This window comes from Natator depressus, chromosome 18 (genome assembly GCF_965152275.1).
Source record: "Natator depressus isolate rNatDep1 chromosome 18, rNatDep2.hap1, whole genome shotgun sequence".
Taxonomy (NCBI): domain Eukaryota; kingdom Metazoa; phylum Chordata; order Testudines; family Cheloniidae; genus Natator; species Natator depressus.
In genome coordinates this window covers 17,205,095-17,226,699 of record NC_134251.1, presented here as the reverse complement: position 1 = coordinate 17,226,699, position 21,605 = coordinate 17,205,095, and the positions used below count along the sequence as shown (strand labels likewise).

Here is a 21,605-nt window from a genome sequence, read left to right as displayed (position 1 = left end):
GTAAGAAACAATACATAAAAATGCAAAATATTACACTAGCTACTTACTCTCAGCACTTAATCCATGATTTCTAATATCAGCCCCCTAACTGAATCTCTGCCCACAACACAAAAACTGCAGTTGTAGCTCCAATCCATAGTCCATATGATGGATTTCCCTGCAAGTTACCATGCTGACAACCTTAGTAAAAACACTCTCCACCCCCAAACTGTGTTTACGCTTTATTGAAAAATACAAAGCCAGTAACAAAAGCTTCCAATTAATAAAATATCAAACTTTTTTATAGTATTAAAGGCTTAATGTAACCATCAATCTCAGTTATGATAGGGCACATTTATTAGACGCTCACACAGTCAGATTTAGTTAATCTGAGTTTGTTTTGCAAACTAATTTTTAGTTGGATTTAAAAAAATAAATATTCCAATTTAAGAAGACAGTTGAGGAGCAAGAGGCCTACCCATGCTGTTATGGTACAAGCAATTGCACAGCTCTATCAGAAGCCAGGGGATGTGTAACAATTATATAAACATCTTGATTTTTAAAAAAAAACAAAACAATTTACTATCTGCAGTAGTGCAATGGAGGATATGCACAGTGGTGCTACTGGGGACAGTGCTGCACACCACACTGGGAAACTATGGCAGGCCAATCCACACTTATGCCTCACTGCTCAGTCAGAAAACCCGAGTCTCGGTGGTCTATGTGAGAGCCAGAAGACAGCAGTCTGCTGCTCTGCTTTTAAACTCTGGTGGTAAATAAGTAAAACCTCCACTCACATGCACGTCTTATTGGCCTTTGGTCACAAAGTGGTGGTCCTTGCAGCCATTTGAAATAAAATGCCAGATGTGCTATCCTGTCAGCAGGAGCAAGGGTGGAATGGAAGGGGTGGCGTTGGTCTGGAAAGCAGAGGGGGCTCTGGAAAGAGTTAGCTGCACAGCCACAACCGCTTGGACACACGGACCTGAGAAAGCACAACGCAAACTACGGAATGTGTAGAGACCAAACTGTGAAATGGTAGGACCAAAGAAGCAAGGTGCTTGAATTCCCCATGTTGGGCTGAGTTTTCTGAATAAATCCCCAGTGAAATGGACCCCGTCGTCTCATGCTTTGTAGGGTGAAGGATGGGATCCTTCCCACTGTGGTTTCACTCTATAAGAGCACCAAATGGGACCGAGCAGGGTTGCTGCCCCTCAGGAGTCAATCCTTCCATAGGAAGAAAACACTGTGGAGGAGAAAGGAAAAGGAAAGTCATTGTCAGAGACACCTTCTAGTATTGTCATAGAAAAGATGTATGAGAGGGGCTGGGTGGTTAAGCACAAGAGTGGGCCATGGAAGTGTGCAAGTTCAAATCCCAGCAGCGCCAATTACTCCAGTAAGTCCCTTCATTCTGTGCCTCCGTTTTTCCTGCTGTTAAGCTGCCCCTCTTGAGGTGCTGTGAGGCTCAGCAGCTTTGGAAAGCACTATGAAGATAAAAAGTGCCTGATTGTTTAGTCTAGATGCATGAATTAAATCTTACATAAAGCTGCTCTCCAGGCGGGTGCCCACTGCAGCCTAGGCTAAGAGACAACTTTGACTGACGTTACTTTTATGAAGAGGACATGTCACTCACTGCCCTGCAGGAGCTGAGGAGCCTATGGCCAGGTCAGAAAATTTAGAGGCTACAGAAGCATCTGCTGTAGTTAAGGGTCTGTCTATTGTCATAAAACTCAGTTGTTCCAAATCTCCTTTCCTGCCTGCCAAACTCCCTGCTTGATTGTGGCTGAAATGCTACAGACGGCAGTCATCTTGCACGGGCCAGTTTATACTCTTAAAAACTCACTTCTCTCTCTCAGCCCCTGCCCAAAGCTGCGATAGACATGGAGCAGTGCCCAGAACAGAACAGATTTTATTGCCATAGAGATGCAGGAGCCAATGATGACGGCAGCTTCCAGGGCGTAGGAAATTCCCTTGCCCCAGTCACTTATCACCTGAGGAAAAATGGAGAGAGACCAAACAATCAGCACTTAAAGCATTGACAGAAACCTGCTGCCATAGAATGTAATGAGCCGTCAATCCGCCAAAACAGGGATGTGGAGAGGCAGCCATGTGGATGCCAAGGAGGGAGCTGAATTTATGACATGTGGTTGGGTTTCTTCTTCTGGTTTTGTGTTGGTTACACAATGATTCCCTAATCCAACCCCAAGAGATCACAAAAACTGCCCCAACCAGCAGCTTGTTAGTAGTCTGTGAAGAATGACTAGAGTTAATGGGCTAGGGAGACTTTTTGCTACAGCAGTGATCCCTGTAGGGCAGGGCGGAGGAATAGTGGTAGGAAATTTTCCATATTGCTTCCTGTGCTGTACCTGTTTTGTAAACAGGCAGTGCTTCAGTCTCCAGGGCTAACACTATTGCCCCTTTCACTGGTACTATATTACAAAATGAAGGAGAAACAAACATTTCCCTTTTCTCAAGTTCTGCTGCACCCATCTTATTCAGGCCCCTGAACATTCCAGCTTGGAGTCTGTTCCCTCCCCTCGAGGTGTCCTTCAACGCCAACATGTTCCCCCACTTATCTCTTTAGCCTTGCCTTGTTCCAGCCTGATCCCATCACACAAAACCACACACTGATCTGATACAGAATGGCAACCAAACTGCCTTATGCCTGGTACTAATAGCATTATTAAAGCTATGTGAAAACAAGATCTCCCTAAACTGAAAGATTAGCCAGATCAGGCACAAGACACCCAGGACCCTCTCGTCCAGTTACCTCTCTCCATTGTGGGTTTGGGGATAAAGCTGATTTTACATGGCTTTCACTGCACTGATGTTGCCATGAATGGTAAGGACGCTCTCTTTATGACTCTCCTAGTAGGCTGACAGATCTTTCTTTAGCCTTGCAGGTTTTTATTAGCATCTGTCTATATAAACAGCGTATTTCAGGAATCACTTTCCCTTTCTAGCTTCTGTTTCCCCAGTGCTTCTACTTTAATCAGCAATGGGGTCTTCCAACCATTGCCTATGAAATGGTTCCATGCGCAGTAGCCCCTGCTGCCTTTCCAGCATTGACCTACTTAGAACTATTAAGAAACAGCTTTGGTCACACACCGAATCCCTCAAAACTCTAAAATCTCTGGGCTCCTACACAACCAATTTTCTTAGTTATTCACCTTTACTTTGTTTGCCAGAAGCTGGGAATGGGCGACAGGGGATGGATCACTTGATGATTACCTGTTCTGTTCATTCCCTCGGGGGCACCTGGCACTGGCCATTGTCAGAAGACCGGATACTGGGCTAGATGGCTCTTTGGTCTGACCCAGTATGACCATTCTTATGTTCTTACTATGGCGTCCCAACACATCATCTCAAACCCTTTCTTGGGCAGGGCCCTGCTGTGAATTTTTCAAGCAAACATTCCTTATTTCATTAGCTAATCTGGCTCTTATATTGCAGACTCAATAATGACTTAGCAGAAAAGTCCAAATAGTGCAAGAATCACACAGCCCAACTGCACCCTCTGCCACGCTTTCCTTGGACAACCTTTGTACGTAGCATCCAAGGTTAGGCACTTACAAAGCAGTATGTTGGTGTAGTTGGATTTTTGTTTGTGATTTAACAAGTTATAACAAGCTTTCTCTCTCCTCCCCCTACTTTGCTTGCTATGAGGATTTATGATTTTGAGTGAAATTCTGTCACTGCTTTGTTTGAATGGGACTGGAGCACAGAGTGAAGGCAGAGTGGTTATTTTCAATTAAAAACATTTTTTTATCATGTCTTGTAGCTGTCCCAGTTGGGGGCTGTAAGCTACTCAGCTCTCATGCTGCATAGGACTGGGCATGTTAATACCAGGAGATTAATAACCAGGAGGGTTAATGCCCTCTACCAAAACTGAGGTGCAGGAAGTGGTATTAGGGATGCTGGTGCACTCTTCCCTTTGAGTCTGAGCTGAATTAGTGTCCCAGCACAGTGCTAGGGGTTGCCCAGCTGAGATGTACAAGCAAGATTCTGACCAAATTCCAACTCAAGTGATTCAATTCTGTGTATAAAAATTCCCTGGTAGTTTCAGTTGATTATGCTGCATTCTTCACTTTCTGTCAAACTGTTATGGGGTCGGGGGGAGGTGGCTGCATTTCAGTGGTGAACTGATTGCTAGTAGGTTTTGGAGTAGCAGCCATGTTAGTCTGTATTCACAAAAAGAAAAGGAGGACTTGTGGCACCTTAGAGACTAACAAATTTATTTGAGCATAAGCTTTTGTGAGCTACAGCTCACTTCATCGGATGCATTCAGTGGGGAAAAAAAATGAATGCATCCGATGAAGTGGGCTGTAGCTCACGAAAGCTTATGCTCAAATAAATTTGTTAGTCTCTAAGGTGCCACAAGTCCTCATTTTCTGATTGCTAGTAGGGATTTCCTAGGGCCATTGATGTTTGTGAAGCACTCTGAGGTCTTCAGATGAAAGGTGCTAGAGATGGCCAGAATTATTTTGAGGTAACTTCTGTTCCCTCTAACTTTCCTAGCTGGAGACTTCTTGTTTGTTAATGCTTTCCACTGGTGGGCTCTCTTGCTAAGATAGGATTGTTGCAGGTTGACCATGGCAACGCAGAAGTGCAAGTGGATTTGACTTTCCCTGAGCTGTTGTCACTTGTGTGTCAGGAGTGAAGCTGCCAGATGCGGGAACGGACATCGAATAAAATCCTTCATTTTTGATTCTCTGGAAATGACTTTTGCTCATCCTCTACCTCCTCTCTCCTCGCACAAATGGTGCGGACGGGCGGAGACAGCTTAGTGATAAGCACCTTGGAAACGCATGTGAGATGCAGAGCATTTCAGTTTGCTGTGTCTATGCTGTCTTAGCTGTGTCTGGAAGAAAGGGTGGCAGTTGCGCTGCCTAGGGAAATCTTCAGCACACTCTGACCCTGAGGGCCTGCAGCTGGGCTAGAAGCTGCTTGTATGCTGAGAGACCTCTTGGGGGAGGAAGGGTGGTATTATCAACAGCTGCATATCTTGTGCTAGGGGATTTCTGCCTCCTTTCCCTAATTGTTCCTGATCCTGTGACGGTGGGAGAGACTGCCAGTGCCACTCCCTGTATGCAATCAACTCAAGAGCAACATAACACTGGGTGTTTTCTCTGGCTAGCCGATAAACATTATGGGCCTGATTTTGAAGGGTACGGCATGCCTGCAGCTCTCACTCATTTCAGTGGGAGCTGTGGCTACATGCACAACTCCTGCTGCCTTAACAGGAGTCGGATTGTGCATGTGTGGGGGTAGAGCTTTGTCACAAGGACCCAGCAATATGTAAAAATTTGTCCCCAGACTTATTTTAGATCAACAAACACTTGACGAGTTACCATGTAGAGCAGGTAGATGATATTAGCCACTTCTGGTATGTTCTGACTCAGAAAAATCCAGACCAGAGGTTTTAACTCTTTTAAAATCTGTAAGACAAAATCGGATACAAGCAGCTTTAAAACTGGATGCTGACGACTTTGAAGAGGCATATGGCTGGTTCCAATCTGTGGTCTAACTCAGCTCTGGGAGTCCCCTCCTGCCCCTCACTCAGGGCTGCACCTTAGCAGGAATGGACATATGCCTTAATTGTCCCCTCGCCTCCACCCAACATCAAACTGTCTAGATTAATTAAGACTTCTGCACAAAACCAGCCCCCTGCCTTTGCCCAGAGTTAGAGGGGCTCAGTGAGTCAGAATGTTTAATGTATTGGTCTTTCATTGCTGTACCCCTAGGGGCAAGTCTCAGTTGTTGCCCTCTAGTCTCTGCTCGCCTTCCTCACCACACACAGATGGAGGCTCTCTGTTTGAGAGGGAACAGGGACTGGTGTGACCGGTGATAGTGCAGGTCAGAACTGAAGCATGTTTGCCCGGCTGCCTGGGGAAAGTGTAGTTCTGACTACTGTCTGGTTTGAGCCAGTCTACTCACCCTCCACTGCCCTGAATTTCAATTCATTCAGCCTTGTAAAGCTCCCCGTGGGGCTGACAGCTAGTTTAAATGGAGAAGCCACCAGCTTTTCACTAGAGGACAATTCCCTTGAAGCTGGTGTTTGCTTTACGTGCCTCAAAATCATTCTCTCCTCTCAACACCCTGAGTTGCTCCAACAACATTAATGTTTACCTAGCTTGCAGACTGAAAAGTGCAGGGTGTGGACAATCTTTTTCTCCCTGGAGGGAAAGAAAGTCACTGAAGACTAAATTCAGGGAGCTGAGAGAGTGGCAAAAAAGTCTAACTTGGACAAAGTGATTTCTGTCTCTGCTCAGGCCCAGGGTTAGGGAAAGAGGAAGGGTGCAATGCACATCACACCTGAGTGAGCCCCCTACCCAGGACTGGCCTCTGGCCCTCCTCAACCAGAACAGTAGCTCTGACCAAAGAGAGGAGAAAGTGCTGAGTCACAGAGGACCCATGCACCTGTCTGGAACAACTGTCCCCACAGGATTTACCACGTTTGGATAGACCAGACCACAGGTCCATCAAGCCCAGGATCTTGCCTCCAGCAGTGGTCAGTACCTGAAACTCTACAGCAAGGATTCAAAATTTGGGGGTGCCAAACCCTTCATGGGGGATATGCCTGATTCGCTGTGGCACCTACTTCTGGCCCTGTGTTCTCTCCCCTCCGCTGGGTGGTGCTACGCTCCCTGCACTGTCTATGGCAGTAGCAATGAACGAGGTCTATAGAAAGAGGATGGGGGAGATTGGGAAGCATAACAGGAAGAAAAGAACTGGAAACAGAGAGACTAGAAAATGACAAGGGGGGAGAAAAAGAGATGGGGGTGGACAACAGACTAAACAATGGAACTAGAAAGAAATATCAGGAGAGGAAAAGGGAGATGAGATGAATAAATAAGAGCAGGATAAAGGTCCAAACCTGGTGAGATGGGGGTAACTGTCAATACAGGAATGGAGGCAGGGGGGTGTTTTGGAAGGGCTGGAGTGGAATTGAGGTCCCTCAGGTTCTAGACAGGACCATGTTGTGTGGGGCACTTCCAGGTTATTGTTGTTAAAGCTTTTACACCTGTTGTAGATTCGCGTGCCTCTGTGTTTCTGCCTCCCAACAACCTGAGAGCGGGTGCTTATCTATGACATCTTGCAGGCTGAGGGCTCCAAGCAAAGGAGGTTAAGACCCATTGCTACAAAGGGAGGTGAGAAAGCTCTGCGTACTCTGCAGTGAGCTGACTGTGTGAAGCTTGTGGGGCTGGGGAGGGAGTCCCCTTCCTGACCCTGTAGCAATGAACCTATGCCCCAAAGGCCAAGATGGAATTGTGCCCCTACCTTGGAATGCAGAACTACAAGGATGTGATTGGGAAACATTCTAGCCCTTCTAAAATCTAGCTGCCCTGTCTTTGACCTCTGCAGCAGGCTGGCAAGATGTAGCACTGACATATTGCCCTTTTATTGCTTTAAATATACCAGGTGTTTAGTTACACCATGAGTACTGGCTCTCTTATTCCTGAGCAGTGCAAGGCTGTGTCTGCACTGGGGGACAATGGGGCTGGCATTCAGCACTGTTACCCCTGCAGTGCCGTGCCACCAGAGGTAGCTGTAGTGTAGACAGGGCTCCGAGCAGGCTAAGAAGACAGATGGTCCACTAGAGCATTTGCTGTTACGAATGTACAGATACCCAGCCTTGCACTGCTTCAGTGTAGGGCCTGTGTGTGTGTGAGGACAGAGCTTTCCATCTAATTAGGGAGTGACTGCCCTAATGCTCACCCTCTCCAGGTGACTCAGAGGCCCAAGAGATTTCTGCAGGCTACTTGCTGAGGCCAGGTGGTTTCTGAGGACTGGCTGGCAGGTGGTGGTAGAAAAACAAATCGGTGGCTGTGCACTTCCAGTCACTGAGGAAAAGTGATGCTATCTTGCTGCCTCTCCCACTTCCCCAGCTGTCTGTCTACAGGGATCTAATGGGGGTCAGAGATCTAACACTTTACAAAGGTATGTGGGGAGCTGCTAGTGGGAGTGCAGACAGGAGTCGCACTACCTGACTTCCCGGCCTCAACACTTAAGGTGGCTTGTACTATTATTTCCCAGCAATAGGAGGAAGAGGAGGCTACGACTGTTACAACTAGGTTACCAGTGAGGGTTGATTTCATGTGACATATTACCTAGAAGGAAGTAGTATTGTAAAAGTCCCCTGCTTCTGGCTAGTTCTGTGTAGCTGGGCAAGGAAACAAACCAACTGCAGGAATCCAGGAGCATATATTTAATATCAGAATAAAACTATCCTTCAGCTGTTAAGAATTTCCATGAGTGTTGAAGCAAACTGAAAACACTCAATGCATCTGAATCGTACCTAATGCTTCCCTGGGGTATCAGACAAAAGGAGGTTAACCTACTTTGCTTCTAATCCTGCACTCCCTACTTGAGCACCCAAAGATTTCAATGGAAGTTTTGCCTGAGTAAGATCAAATACAAAATTTTAAATTCACAAGCCCTTATTTTCAATCTTAATATAGTCATTTACGTTTAAACAGGGCCCTCTACTGCTTCTTTTCTGTCTCCATACTGGGACTCGCCCCAGTCCCCCTCCCCCGGGTCTCCCTCCTGTCCAGCCAGGACCCCACCTCCGATTCAGCAGTATGGGAAGGGTAGAGTGGTAGTGACCTCCTCTCATGTATTTGCAACCCAGATTGATAACCCATTCTCCAAGGAGTTCATATCCCATTACAAAGTTCATGGAGTCACTCTGAGGTTCATACTCACTGCGATGATGCCAACTGTCACTTTCAGGCAAGCCCAGAAGACGCCAATTGCTAGGATGATGCTATGCAAGAGGGTGATTTTACGCAGACTTGTTAGCAGCAAAGCACAAAGGCAGAGCTGAGAAGTGAGAGAAAGACGTTGAGTGAAATTTCAGTTTTTAAACTGCGTATGCCCATAAACAAGCAGTGTCCAAAGAGATGGCAACAAACTCTCAGCAATGACAGATGGGCAGAGTTTAAAAGGCAAGATTTCTCTCTTAGGAAAACTTAGCCAGCACCAAACAGAGGAGACAAGGTATCAGCCCAGCAAAAGAACAGGGAGGGCAGCAATATGTGTTCCCAGGTGAAAGTATAGGTAATAAAGTAGCTCAGGTATTGAAGTACAATCTCTCTCCAAATAGGCCTCTGTGGTTCACTTTACATATCTGTAGTTTCAGGTTGGTATCTTGACCTGATTGCTCTGCTACGTCAAGTTCTTTATCAAAATGTGATTCTCTCATACCTCAGTGTCCTGTTCCCAAGTGTAGGTAGCAGTCGGGATGCTACAGAAGCAGGAAGCTTGACTCTGTAAAGTTATTCTGTTATAATCCCTTTCCTATGTTAGGAAACTGAAACAGTCGAGTTTCAGTTCTTCTGGAAATCACTGGTCTTCCAGGCAAACTGACTTCCTAATAAGATTCCGCTTCTGTTTTGTCTGGCAGGACAATGAGAAAATATTTTCTAGGTCTATTTTTATGGGTTTTAGCCATTTTTCCCTATGAAGGATACTTAGGGAGGTAAGCATTACTAGGAAAATTTTAGAGATGATCGCACAGTAAGTCAATTGGTGAGACCCTGGGAGACCTGGCTTGCAGTTGCCTCTTACATACACTAGTCCAATTCCAAGTTGTGGTCAATATTAGTGGGAGAGGGAAGCAATGTAGAATGTATTAATACCTGTGCCTGAAGATCAAAGGTCAACATGGAAAAACAGAGATTCAGCATAAAATACTGAGACTGGAGGCTTTCCAGAGCCCCACCCACTCGGAAGGCCATCATGCTTTGACTCTGAATGAGGATGATGGCGCAGATCACGTCAAAGGATCCAACCAAGAGGATCAGAATAAAGCGGGCCTGATGAGAAAGGAAAGCAAGAGAGTTACAATGGCACACCTGGACTGACCACACTACAGTCGGGTTAATCTTCAAAAAATGGGGACAACATTTAATATTCATTTGTTGTTGCTGAAAATCGCAGGGACCAGGAACAAGGAAATCAGGTTGCATGCAAATGCAAAAGTTCTAACATAGCAGTTAACTTCACATAGGATGTATTGCTAGAATAGAAGCTGGCATTGATTATGCCCTCATAAAGCTAAAATTCTGGCCATTTGATGTAATGGATTACTGTACATTAATGTAATTATGATGTTTAAGGTGCAACTTAGCATACACTACCTTCAGTGTGGGAGATTTATACCTTAACCTTTGCATTCCCTAACTTGGATATTCAAACATAACGTCATTGCAATGGTATGCTTGATTTTTATTTTACATATCAAAGAAATAGCTGTAAAGGGCCAACCTTTCTTTGGCAGTGTCTGGCTTTGAGTTTACTTCATGGGAGTTACCAAGTAAGATGTCTGATTGGCTGAGATGGAGAGAATCTTTCTACTGGTTTCTATGGGAAAAGCAGTTTAATTTTAATACCATGGTTTTTTCACCTGAGTCTGAAACTTCTTTTTTGGCTGGAATCAATAAACATAGCTTTGTTTTCATCTCCTTCCTGGTTCTTGTTTACCATACAGGCAGATAGCTGGGGTTTGTACATTAAATTAATCAGCATTTCCTTGATGCCTTTCCCCTGGTAAGCCCCAAGATTCTGTTCACTGCCAATAAGTAACAGGAATTGAATGAGCCATTGCTATGTAAACTGAGCAGGCCAATCCTACGCTGCTTTAATCTTGTTAGCTTATTTTCTGCAGTGTTCCTCCCTGCTAGAGTTCATATTTCAGTGTCACTCTGGAGGAAGGAACCTCTTTCCCATCCCGGAGGATAGCATGCAAACAAGGGGGAAGGAGTACCTAGAAGGACAGTCTGGGTGTGACAGGTGTGTGAAGGATGCAGCTTAACTCCAAATCCTGCACCCTATTTGCTTATAATAACATAGGGCTTTGTCTACATGTCAAGGTATTGTGCTGCAAGCCAGGCTGTGAATCTACAGCGCACCAGTTTGCCACACACTAATATCCTGTGTGGACACTGCTACAGTGCAGTGAGGGCGGATTTGCTGTAAATTCATACCCTGGCTTGCAGTGCAGTAAATTGCTGTGTAAACAAGCCATTAGAACAAAACTACAATCCCCACCAGCCATTTGTTTTCCAATAGACACTGCAACTTTCCAGCATGGCAAGATTATTGCTTTTCCCACTGAACATAATGGTAGGAATGTTTGGGCTGGTGGCTAGGGGCCCAGGAGACCTGCATTCAATTCCTTGCTCAGACTTCCTATCTTAGGCAACTCACTTAACCTACTCTGTGCCAGTACCCATCTGTAACGTGAAGATAGTAGTTCCCTACTTCAGAAGGAGTGTTGTGAGGTAAAATCCATTGATGTTTGTGCTGCACTCAGATACTCCCATGATGAGAACCACAAAACTACTTGAACAGAGAGAAAGAAATTTGCCATCTCTGATAATCAAACTTCCACAACTTCTATAAGAACACTGAAAACTCTATGGAACAAGATGCCTGACTTTCCCCATGTCAGCTGTCTTACCACATTCGCAGGATTCTTTATTTTCCTAAGATCTTCAAAGTCAGTATTTAGAGAAAAGCAAAGAGAATGAAATTGAGATGCTGACCAGGACATTTGGCTTTTGTTGAGCAGAGACAACTGTGAAGTTGACAATGGATCGAAACATCACCAGCAAGATGGAGAGAACGAAGACAATGAGCTCTTGGCGATTCTCCTGCAGGATCCCTCTGGTTACATAGTACACGCAGAACACTGAGAAGGAGAAAGACAGGTCAGTAACCACCTCGGACTGAGAACACACAAGGGGCATATGTTCTTGACCCCTGATGCAGATGACACAATGTGTTTAACACACAACATATGAGATCCATTTTTTGGCTTGCCTTTCATACTCCATCTGAAAAATATTACCTTATCAACTCCCTCAACCAATTAGCAGCTTCTATGAAATAGTATTTGATTTTTGTGTGTGTGTGTTAAAGAAAAGAATTTAACCTTCCTAGTGGAAGTAATTAATGAGAGAGCAATAATTCTATGGATGGCAAGGAATTAAACACACGCTCATACACACACATGTTTACAGCACTGTTCAACTGGCTAAGTACATTATGGGACAGCTCTCAAGCCTTAATGGATAGACTATTGCGAAAGGTAGACAAATAGCTTTGACAGCAGTCTAATGTCAACTTCTGTGCTGGGTTGAAACATTAGGGTACACCTACACTAGCAACTGTACGCACGTCTATGTGCATGATTGTGTCATAAATAATCCCCCTATTGGTCACAGAAGCAAGTGTCTGAAGGCAAGTAGAGGAAAAATATGCTAGTTTATACCTAGGGTTGCCAACCCTACAGGATTGTCCTGGTGTCTCTAGGAATTAAAGATTAATCTTTAATGAAAGATGATGTGATGTGATGAAACCTCCAGGTATACATCCAAACAAACTGGCAACCCTACTTATAGCTGAGGGGTATGGGTAAGTACATGCCTCAAGCTGTGGTATGGTCCTGTACCCGTGCCAGTCTGTAGCATGGCTAGGGTACGGGGTGTGTATCAGGTCCCAAGTTTCAATAGTCCTCGACCCCCATTCCCAAAATACACTGACCCTTTTTCTTCCTGACTCATATCCATGATTCACACCCCATGGAAATGGAATATGGTGACTGCCTGGTGCCGTCATACACCACACATTTTTCTGTCTCTCCCCCATCCCCATGTTCAGAAATATCCCCAGTCCCAAGGACACAGGGGAGGAATGGGGAAAATGCAGTTAGTGATATGTGCTTACACAAAGCTCTATAGTTTTCAATGCAGCAGAATTCCACCACACAGAAAAGGGGTAGGTATGTCTTTATGGTTCGTTCACAAGCAGAAAATTAACTGGAGCACAGTTCCAGTAACAATGCAGGCAATGACAGCACCTGCCGTCCACTCTCCCAAACCTTGACTGGTTTCAACCGTAGTAGGGCTTAGTGCTCTATTACAGCTGCGAAGTACAGTTAGCACGGCTGACAATGAACAGTTAAAAAAAGAATGGCTTCATCCCCCACCTCCCAGGCAAATGTTGATAAAGTCCTTGAGAGAGACGGAGTGCTCCCAGATGAGATTTGTAAACAAATGTGACTAGTGAAGACAAAAGCATTGCATAATGACTGCTGGGGAACGGTTTCATAAACCACATTAGGAGTAGGTGTGCAGAGTCCCCCAAAATAACAGTTGGCCCAGACACACCATACAAAACAATATTGTTTCTGGGGAATTAAGTCCTTTCTTCCCTCTTCAAGTACAATCCTGATCTCCTAAGGATCCTGAACCCCCGCTCCTCACGCCACTGCCTGCTGCCACCAACCTAGCATCTGAGGCATGTGCTGAGTGGGGTGGGGGTGGGGGGGCAGTAATAAACACTGTGAGGGTAGGTTGCTCTCCAACCCTTCCCTCCAGGCGTCCCGTTGTGTGCTGGCTGCTCCTGCGGCACCTGCCAGCAGAGAGGTGCTGGTTCCTGTTCCTCAGAAAGTAGCAAGGATGTAGGGATGTTCTCCTTCACATTGGGTCCTGGCGCCCCCATGATAACTTCATGGCACCTCACCCCAGTTTGAAAACCAATGTTATTGTAATCCCTAAAACAGATAAGAACCACCCTAGGACAGATACTTGAGGGTGGAATTGTGGTGAGGCACCCCAAAGAACACCAAGATTTTTAGTCAATAGCCACTGTTCATCTCTGCATCACCTTCTGCCCAGACTGGAACAAGGGAACAAACCTTCCCTTTGCGAGAATCGGAATCAGTTCTCTGTTCTACTTGCTTCTCTGATCCCACTCTATTTCACTCATCTGACTGAGTTTCTGCCCCACTCTCCTTCCCTCCACATCGAGTGAGCAAGTACCAGTGGGATGTGAGTGGGTCTGGCTCTTTGGGACATGTGGATGGAGCATCATCCGAGTTTCCCATCTAATGTAACCATAATTTTATAGACACTTGTTCTTCCCCAGACAAACAACCCCAGGAAATGAACAATGGACTGTTCCTCTTTAACTCTTGCTGATGGTAAATAAGACCACTAACAATAAGTGGCAAAACTGAAAAATTAGCCTTGTGAATTTTTTGTTTGTGTGTTTGTTTATGTGAAATGTTTTTGTCAAAAAGAAAAGTGGTTTCTGCTTGATATTTTTGTTTATATTAGAACTTCAGTTCTTGTCCACCGTGGAAGACTGTATAGTGATAGTAGAACTAGTGAAACTATACTACCGTGAGAGATGAAAGCTGACCAATTAAAAGGGAAAGGGATTTTAATCCGACTCTTTTTAAAACTCATTTCTTGTTAGCACATGTTACATTCCAAAGCTTCATGCACATTTGAGAGAAAGGACATCTTTGTTAGAGATTCGAGACATCTGCCCCTTCGATTAAGGTGAAGTGTGAGAGCTCACTGATCACATGTCTGAGCCCTCCAAGAGGTCCTCCAGCAAAACCAGGAAGAACAAATATGATGATTCTCATCTTAAGTTTTTTTTTTTTAAAAAGGGGAGGGTGGCAGGAGACTGATTTTGAAAAGAAAAAAAATCTAGCCAGTGGATTTTACAGATATTTGCTGATAGCTGAGAGGTGGTGAGACTCAAGGAATCCTGGGTTACCTTCCAGCCTCTGAAAGAGAGTGTGCTCTAGTGGGGATAGCCTCTTCTGTCCATTCCCCACCCAAGCTTGGCCTCTTCTGCCCCATCCCCTCCAACCTGTCCCTGTTCCAGCCCTGTCTCTTCCCCACCTTTGGTTCCTGGTCCCACTCCCATTACCTCAACCAGCTCATGTGTTAAAACTGCAATTTGGCTTATCTACGTTGAGTCTTAAGTAATGTGTTAAAATCCTATTCAGTCACCTATGTTAACGTACACCTCTTTTTCCTGTTGTGAACATGGTGGTAGAGATGCATAGATAGATAGATAGATAGATTTCCTGTCTCCACCTACTGGCTGGAGAGTAGAAAACTTAGTATTCTGGGCTCAACCACAAGAGGTAGGAAAAAAACAGGTTGGAGTCAGGAATGCTCTCGCTATCCCCATCTGTAATACTGCATAGTTGGGTTGGGATGTTGTGGGATTCTTCATCTTTCTCTGAAGACTCAGACTCTATCACTAACAGAGGCAGGATGCTGGATTGGCTGGACTAGTGCTCTGCATTAGTGTCCAAAATTCTATCTTGTACTGATGATTCCTATGTGAAAAGCTGCTAATCAAAGCAGAGTTTTCCCGAATGAATTAATGTGTTTGTGCGTGTGTTAATTAGAGAATATGGAACATCATCAACGGCCTTCGTTGTGTTTTGGTGACAACACCAAAGCCAGCTGGCAGCAATTGCTTACACCCAGCGTGAAGGCCTGCTGCCCTTCTCAGTCTCCAGGCGTGATTCCCACACAGACGAGCAGTTCTTCCTAGGCTTATGTTGGCCAGCTAACAGCCAAAACCTGCTAGTACCACATGCCAGGGCCTCCTCACACACCTTTGTTTTATTTATTTTCAAATGAAGCTTCATTTTGATTTAATTAGGGAGTATCCCAAAAGGTGAGGTATGGTTTCTATTGAAGTTATGATCATTGGAAATATTTTATCTATGGGGCTCTATGGACTTCATGCTTCCTATAGAGCAGCAATTTAAACTAAAAGGACAAGAACTTTTCAAGGGTTGGCACAGAGAGATGGTCTGCACTTTCTGATGTTTAAGAACCAAACTGCCTCTGCTTGTTTTCCTGCAGTGGAAGAAGGCACTTTTGGAACCAGATATCACTCAAATGAGACCAGGGATGACCAGAAGTACTGTGCACGTTGACCTGCCTAAATTCCGTGATGGGTTAGAGCATAAGAAATTTAAACCGGAGCTGACAGGTACACTCTGGCACAGATGAGGACTTGGTCTAATAAAATGATAGTTGTCCAAAACCAAAATCATTGGTACAGTTGCTCAGTGGGAAACTACTATACTAACCAAATAATAAAAGAAGCAGCAAAACAGTCCTAAGCCAAAACATCCTAAAACCAGAGTGTTTATTTTATGCTATTCAGAGAACTGCTTTCTACATGACACTCGATCTTCCTTCTACAATAACACCAAAAAACAACTGCCACAGAAGTATCTAGCATGTACACTCCTCAACTTGTGTAATGCTGCCTCTGCAGGTATTGAGGTTCAATGTGTATATTATATCAACTAGAACAAAATCCAAAATCTGAGTGTCCTTTACCAGATTAGTAAATAATGAATCAGTGCATCTATTTTTGAAGTGCAGAAACTGGTCATTTCTTACCAACTCCAATTAACTGTATAAGAGAAATGGTGAAATCTTCATGAGTCTGTCGAAAGAGGGTCTCTGTGGTTAGTCCTATTACGCTCAACAGAGAGAGGATAGTTACACAGAAGTAGATCTTGACAGGAGAGGATAATTCTGACCAAGGTTTTATCTGGAATAGAAAATATTTAAACTCAGACAGGTCTCTTTAAAATCAGAACATTAACACTTCTAAAAAAAATGCATGACACTAAATTATTTAAATGATACTTTTCTAACTACAGGGCATTACTTACAAAGGTGAAGGGAAACTCTATGGAACGGAAGAAATTACTCCAAAACTATGCAGGGCCAGAGATGGCCAGTTTGTTGTGTAGTAGTTCCTATCCCTAGACCTGATCATTAATTTTCAAGTTTATCCAGAGGGGCCAAATTCTGCTCTTAGTAGCCCTGAATAGAAGGCCAGAATGCTGTTACCCTCCACCCTCTGAAATCCAAGGTTTTGACCCATACAAATACACATACTAAAACATATCAAGTGATATTTTCCCCATTGACACAAAAAAGTGTTTTTAGCTATAGAACTTTTGTTAGAAAATTAACTGAATCCTTCAGATTCCTCAGCAGTGTCCAGAGAATGTAAATGAGCCATATTTTCTCTTTTCCCCAGGGCAGCCAAAACCTCAGATCCAGCTGAGTTACTGAGAAACTATGCCATACAGATACAATGTTCTTCATTTTTCTGTGCCATTAGCAACAGGAAAAAGACTTAAATATTAACAAGCACATAGAGCGGATGAGTCATCTGGAGACAGGGTTTAGCAGAACATGATTGTTGCCACACAGCTTCATTTTGTAACTTCCCCCTACTGATGACAGTAAGCGGTTACTACATATTAGTTTATTGCATATGATAGGGTTGTATTTATTACATTTTCCCTTTGTACAATATCTATTGTATAGACAGTAACATTTCTCCATTAAAATATTAGGATTTATTCACACAGACCCCCCAGTGCAGGAAAGCACATAAGCACATGCTTATGATCACCACTATTCAGGAAAGCATGTAAGCATGTGTAAGTCTCACTGACATCAGTGGGACTGCAGCACATACTTAAAATTAAGCACGTACATAAGTACATTGGCAATACACTGGCCACAGTGGGTATGTCTATATGGGGATAAAAAACCTGCAGCTGACCTGGGTCAGCTAATTTGGGTTTGCAGGGTTTGGATTCCGGGGCTGAAAAATTCCTGTGTAGATGTTTGGGATCAGAGTCTGGGACCCCGCAAAGGTGGAGGGTCCCAGAGCTTGGGCCCCAGCCCAAGCTCAAACGTTTACATAGCAATTTTTAGCCCTGTGGCCTGAGTCGGGTGACCTGGGCCAGCCGCGGCCATGCTGCAGGGCTTTTATCTCCATCTGGACATACCCATTGGAGTTAAATAATGGAATTTGCTTCACAGTGGGTGATATGTAATAATGGATTTCACTTTACAGATCACAGCAACAGCAAATACAAAAACCTCACAGCATAAATACTCTGCCAGTTATGAACACAAGTAATTAGTTAAAAATTTCCAATGAGACCACATATAAAGTAACCATTTGTGTCTATTGTCTTTTGGATTTTTACAACAAAAGCTATGCAGGCATACTTAATACAGTTCAAGCTGTTTAAACTATTGGACTGTGGCATTTCTAGTACTTTGCTTTTGGGCTAGTAAAAAATCAACTGACAATGTGGACATTGTTTTCAACACTCCCTATCTTTTACTGTTTTGTTTTTGTTTTTTTCTTTTTTTAAGGGAGCAATTCCAGATCAAATCTGGTTCATTTTCTAATTTTTTTCCCATTTGCTTCTTTTAAAATTCCAGTAGGAAGAAGTCTTAAACACACATTCTCTTGCTGTGCTTGCATCCCAATGTTGTACAAGTACAAAATTCTGAAACTGACTAGAAATTAAAGAGGGAATGACTAGTTTTTTTTATTACAGAGCATTAAAAAATGCCTTCCTTTTTAATAATCTAAGTTGTTTTTGTAACCTATGAAAGGCAATGTGTGGGTTTTTAAAAATGTGATTTTAACCTGATAGTGTCTGTAATTAATGGCACTAAAGATGATACCATTCTGCGCATTTTAGATCCGCATTTTCATGCTGCCCTCCCCTCTAACAATGATTTATAGCTGCATGTCAATCTTTAAAAGAGCTAAATATGCTGCTAACACGCCTAGCCCATTTGACCTCTTGGAGAGCCAAAGTATTACATATTATAGATGGTTTGGAAGAGATTTTCCTTGAGGGGTTGTGGACCCTTTTCTGCTGTAAAATTATTAAAATGACATATTCTAAATCAAGATTACATAGTTCAGGTACTTACAGGGCCACAGGGAGTAGGAATAAGTTCTTGATGCCTTGGTGTTAAATTTGGCAGTGGAAGGTCTGCAGTCTCATTAGGTGGAGGAAAAAGAGGATCCCTTAAATGATAATAAAAAAGAGTGGAACTAAGATATGTTTTATTAGCAATATTCTGCAGGAAGGAAAGACAGGAGTACAACCATCTCACAGCATTTAGTAAACATGGTCTTACAACCTCCTCATGAGATTGCCAAGCTGTACCTATTTAAGAGATGTGGCTGCAGATGTTCAGTTGCCATCTCTCCCAATTTTTCCAGGATAGCCCAGTTTTAGCAGGGGGATGCCACTGGAGGTATGCATCACACCGTGACAGCTTCGTGCAACACGTGAGGTCAGGGTGCATTTGTGCTGCTGCATCATAGCACCTTCCTCATGCAACATCCTCAGGCACGTTCTGGCCTAGCATGAGGTTGGGGCAGTAGCGATGTGTTACGTGAAAGGCTGGATGTGATGCTGGGTAGTGCGCTGATGTGACAGAGCAGTGTAGTGCCACAATGCTTCTGTTCTTTATTTAGTGTGTGCACAGCCGTCTAGCCAAGCGATGGCATCTTCAGTGGCGTGATGCAGTGCGTCTACGCAACCGCTGAACCTGGGCAGCAGGCAGTCATCGACAATGTGCGTCATCGACAACGTGTGTCATCGTCCGTGTTGCCTCTGTGATGTCATGCGACAAGTGTGATGATGCAACGACGTCACGGGTCAGGGCCGGGCTCCAATGATGTCACAGGGGAGTGAGCCTGTGACGTTGCCGTGCAGCGAGGCAACCTCATCGCAGGGCAGCGCAGAGATGCATGACGTCACTGGGCCGGGTGGTGAAGCCAGCGCTGTGGGATGAGCTCACCGGACAGTGCCGTGAGTCGATGACGGGGAGGGGGGTGGGGAAGGGGGGGCGCTGCACACTGACAATGATGTCATCCGCTCTCCCCCCCTTCACAAGCGGACCGAAGAGAGGACTTACGGTGTGGGCCGGAGGGAGCCCTTCCTGCCCTCCTGGCCGGACTGTACTAACCAGTGACAGGTAGAGGGGGAGGCTGAACTCCTCCCCCCTCCCCAGGCAACAACGGGAGGGAGGGGGGTGTCCCCGACTCCCCTCCCCCGAAGGTGCAGCCCGGGGGCGGGTCCCCGCTGGGACCAAACCCCGCCCCTCCCCTACCTGTTGTCAAGCGGCTCCATGACAGCGCCGACACACCGCCCCCCTCGCGCCGGTAACGGTGGCTACATGGCTGGAGCGGCTGGGCTCGGCATCCGGGTCCTCGGCGCGCGCTTCCGGGAGGGGCCGGGCAACCGGCTAGACGTCACTTCCCCCGCCCGCGCCCCGTAGCTGGCCTGCCGCTGAATTTTCCTCTCTCTCCTTCATACAGCTGGAGAGGGGCTGAATTCCCCCCTCCCCCCCCCCGCAGCTCGAGAGTGACCCCCGGAGGCTGAACCCCCCATCCCCAAGGGTGCTGGAGAGCGGCCCCCGGAGGCTGAACCCCCCCCCGCAGCTGGAGAGGGACCCCCGGAGGCTGAACCCCCCACCCGCAAGCTAGTGCTGGAGAGGGGCCCCCGGAGGCTGAACCCCCCATCCCCAAGGGTGCTGGAGAGCGGCCCCCGGAGGCTGAACCCCCCCCCCCCGCAGCTGGAGAGGGACCCCCGGAGGCTGAACCCCCCACCCGCAAGCTAGTGCTGGAGAGGGGCCCCCGGAGGCTGAACCCCCCACCCCCAAGGTAGTGCTGGAGAGGGGCCCCCGGAGGCTGAACCCCCCATCCCCAAGGGTGCTGGAGAGCGGCCCCCGGAGGCTGAACCCCCCCCCCGCAGCTGGAGAGGGGCCCCCGGAGGCTGAACCCCCCCACCCGCAAGCTAGTGCTGGAGAGGGGCCCCCGGAGGCTGAACCCCCCCCACCCGCAAGCTAGTGCTGGAGAGGGGCCCCCGGAGGCTGAACCCCCCCACCCGCAAGCTAGTGCTGGAGAGGGGCCCCCGGAGGCTGAACCCCCTCACCCCCAAGGTAGTGCTGGAGTGGGGCCCCTGGAGGCTGAACCCCCTCACCCCCAAGGTAGTGCTGGAGAGGGGCCCCCGGAGGCTGACCCCACAACAGCTGGAGAGAGGCTCCTGGAGGCTGAACACCCCAACCCAAGCTGGTGCTGGAGAGGGGCCCCTGGAGGGTGAACCTGCCCCCCATATATTGTGACATAAATATAATTAAGTGGTCACATGCAGGTATCTTTCCCATGAGGATCTGATCTAGTGCCCACTGGAGCATTAAAACTGGAGTGCTTGACTGTGCTGGGGGCAGAAACACCCTTTGGCCTAGGCTCAGTGACATGAGTATACTGAGTACGTTGCTGTAACCTCCTCTGTCCTTGCAGGCAGCTGTATTAGTACTTGCTTCTGCTTATTAAATTATGTATTTCCACTGGCCTGAAAGGAGCTGGTTACAGTTCTGGCTGGTGATGTACCAAGATCAAGAAGCTTTCAAACCATGTCTTCTCTGAGCATGTCTTTGCTGCAGAATAATACTGAGATAAATTAACAGAAGATAGAGAGAAAAGAGCTGTTAGATCAAGTGCTCCATCTTTCTGCAGAGCAGGGAAGCCAGTGTTTTTTACCCAGGTACCAATAATATCCCGTTCTTAGGCATTTTTTGATCTTTTCCCCAGCAAGACTGGAATCCAGAGCTTGGTCCTTCAGCCTCAGCCTTCCTTATGGCGCAGGTTGCCAATTTTTGCTATTTTTATCAGAAGTCTTATATTTATTACTGGAGTCTTTAAATGCTGCTTATGATGTATATGCTGTAATTGCTTAAATAAATGTGTATATATAGTTTATCCTCCTGATTAGCAAAAAAAAGCAGCACACGTAGCGTAAAGGCTATATTTAGTCACAGATGTTTTAATGGTAACCAATCAATGAGAATCAACCTTCCTTTAGGAAAATAACTAAAAGTACAAATGCAAAACAAGGTTAAGACTGATAAGAACATAAGAATGGCCATACTGGATCAGACCAA

The 21,605-nt window shown here is 45.7% G+C and overlaps 2 protein-coding genes across 2 annotated transcripts in view; one reads left to right on the top strand and one right to left on the bottom strand.

Annotated features, from left to right (window-relative positions):
• Positions 1–292: 292 nt before the first annotated feature.
• On the bottom strand, positions 293–19,896 carry LOC141974413 (uncharacterized). Its single transcript, XM_074934115.1, has 9 exons — positions 19,773–19,896; positions 18,582–18,678; positions 16,218–16,371; positions 11,529–11,674; positions 9,621–9,797; positions 8,686–8,802; positions 5,328–5,414; positions 1,820–1,967; positions 293–1,222 (listed from the first exon to the last, which is right to left on the bottom strand). The coding sequence occupies exons 1-9, from the start codon at positions 19,790–19,792 to the stop codon at positions 1,191–1,193; spliced, it is 978 nt and encodes a 325-aa protein (XP_074790216.1). The 5' UTR covers positions 19,793–19,896; the 3' UTR covers positions 293–1,190.
• SLC35E2B (solute carrier family 35 member E2B) overlaps positions 19,277–21,605 on the top strand; it is a 33,332-nt gene continuing 31,003 nt past the window's right edge. Inside the window, exon 1 of the mRNA XM_074934114.1 lies at positions 19,277–19,471. The gene's annotated coding sequence lies outside the window, so the exon portion shown is untranslated. The remainder of the gene's footprint in view (positions 19,472–21,605) is intronic.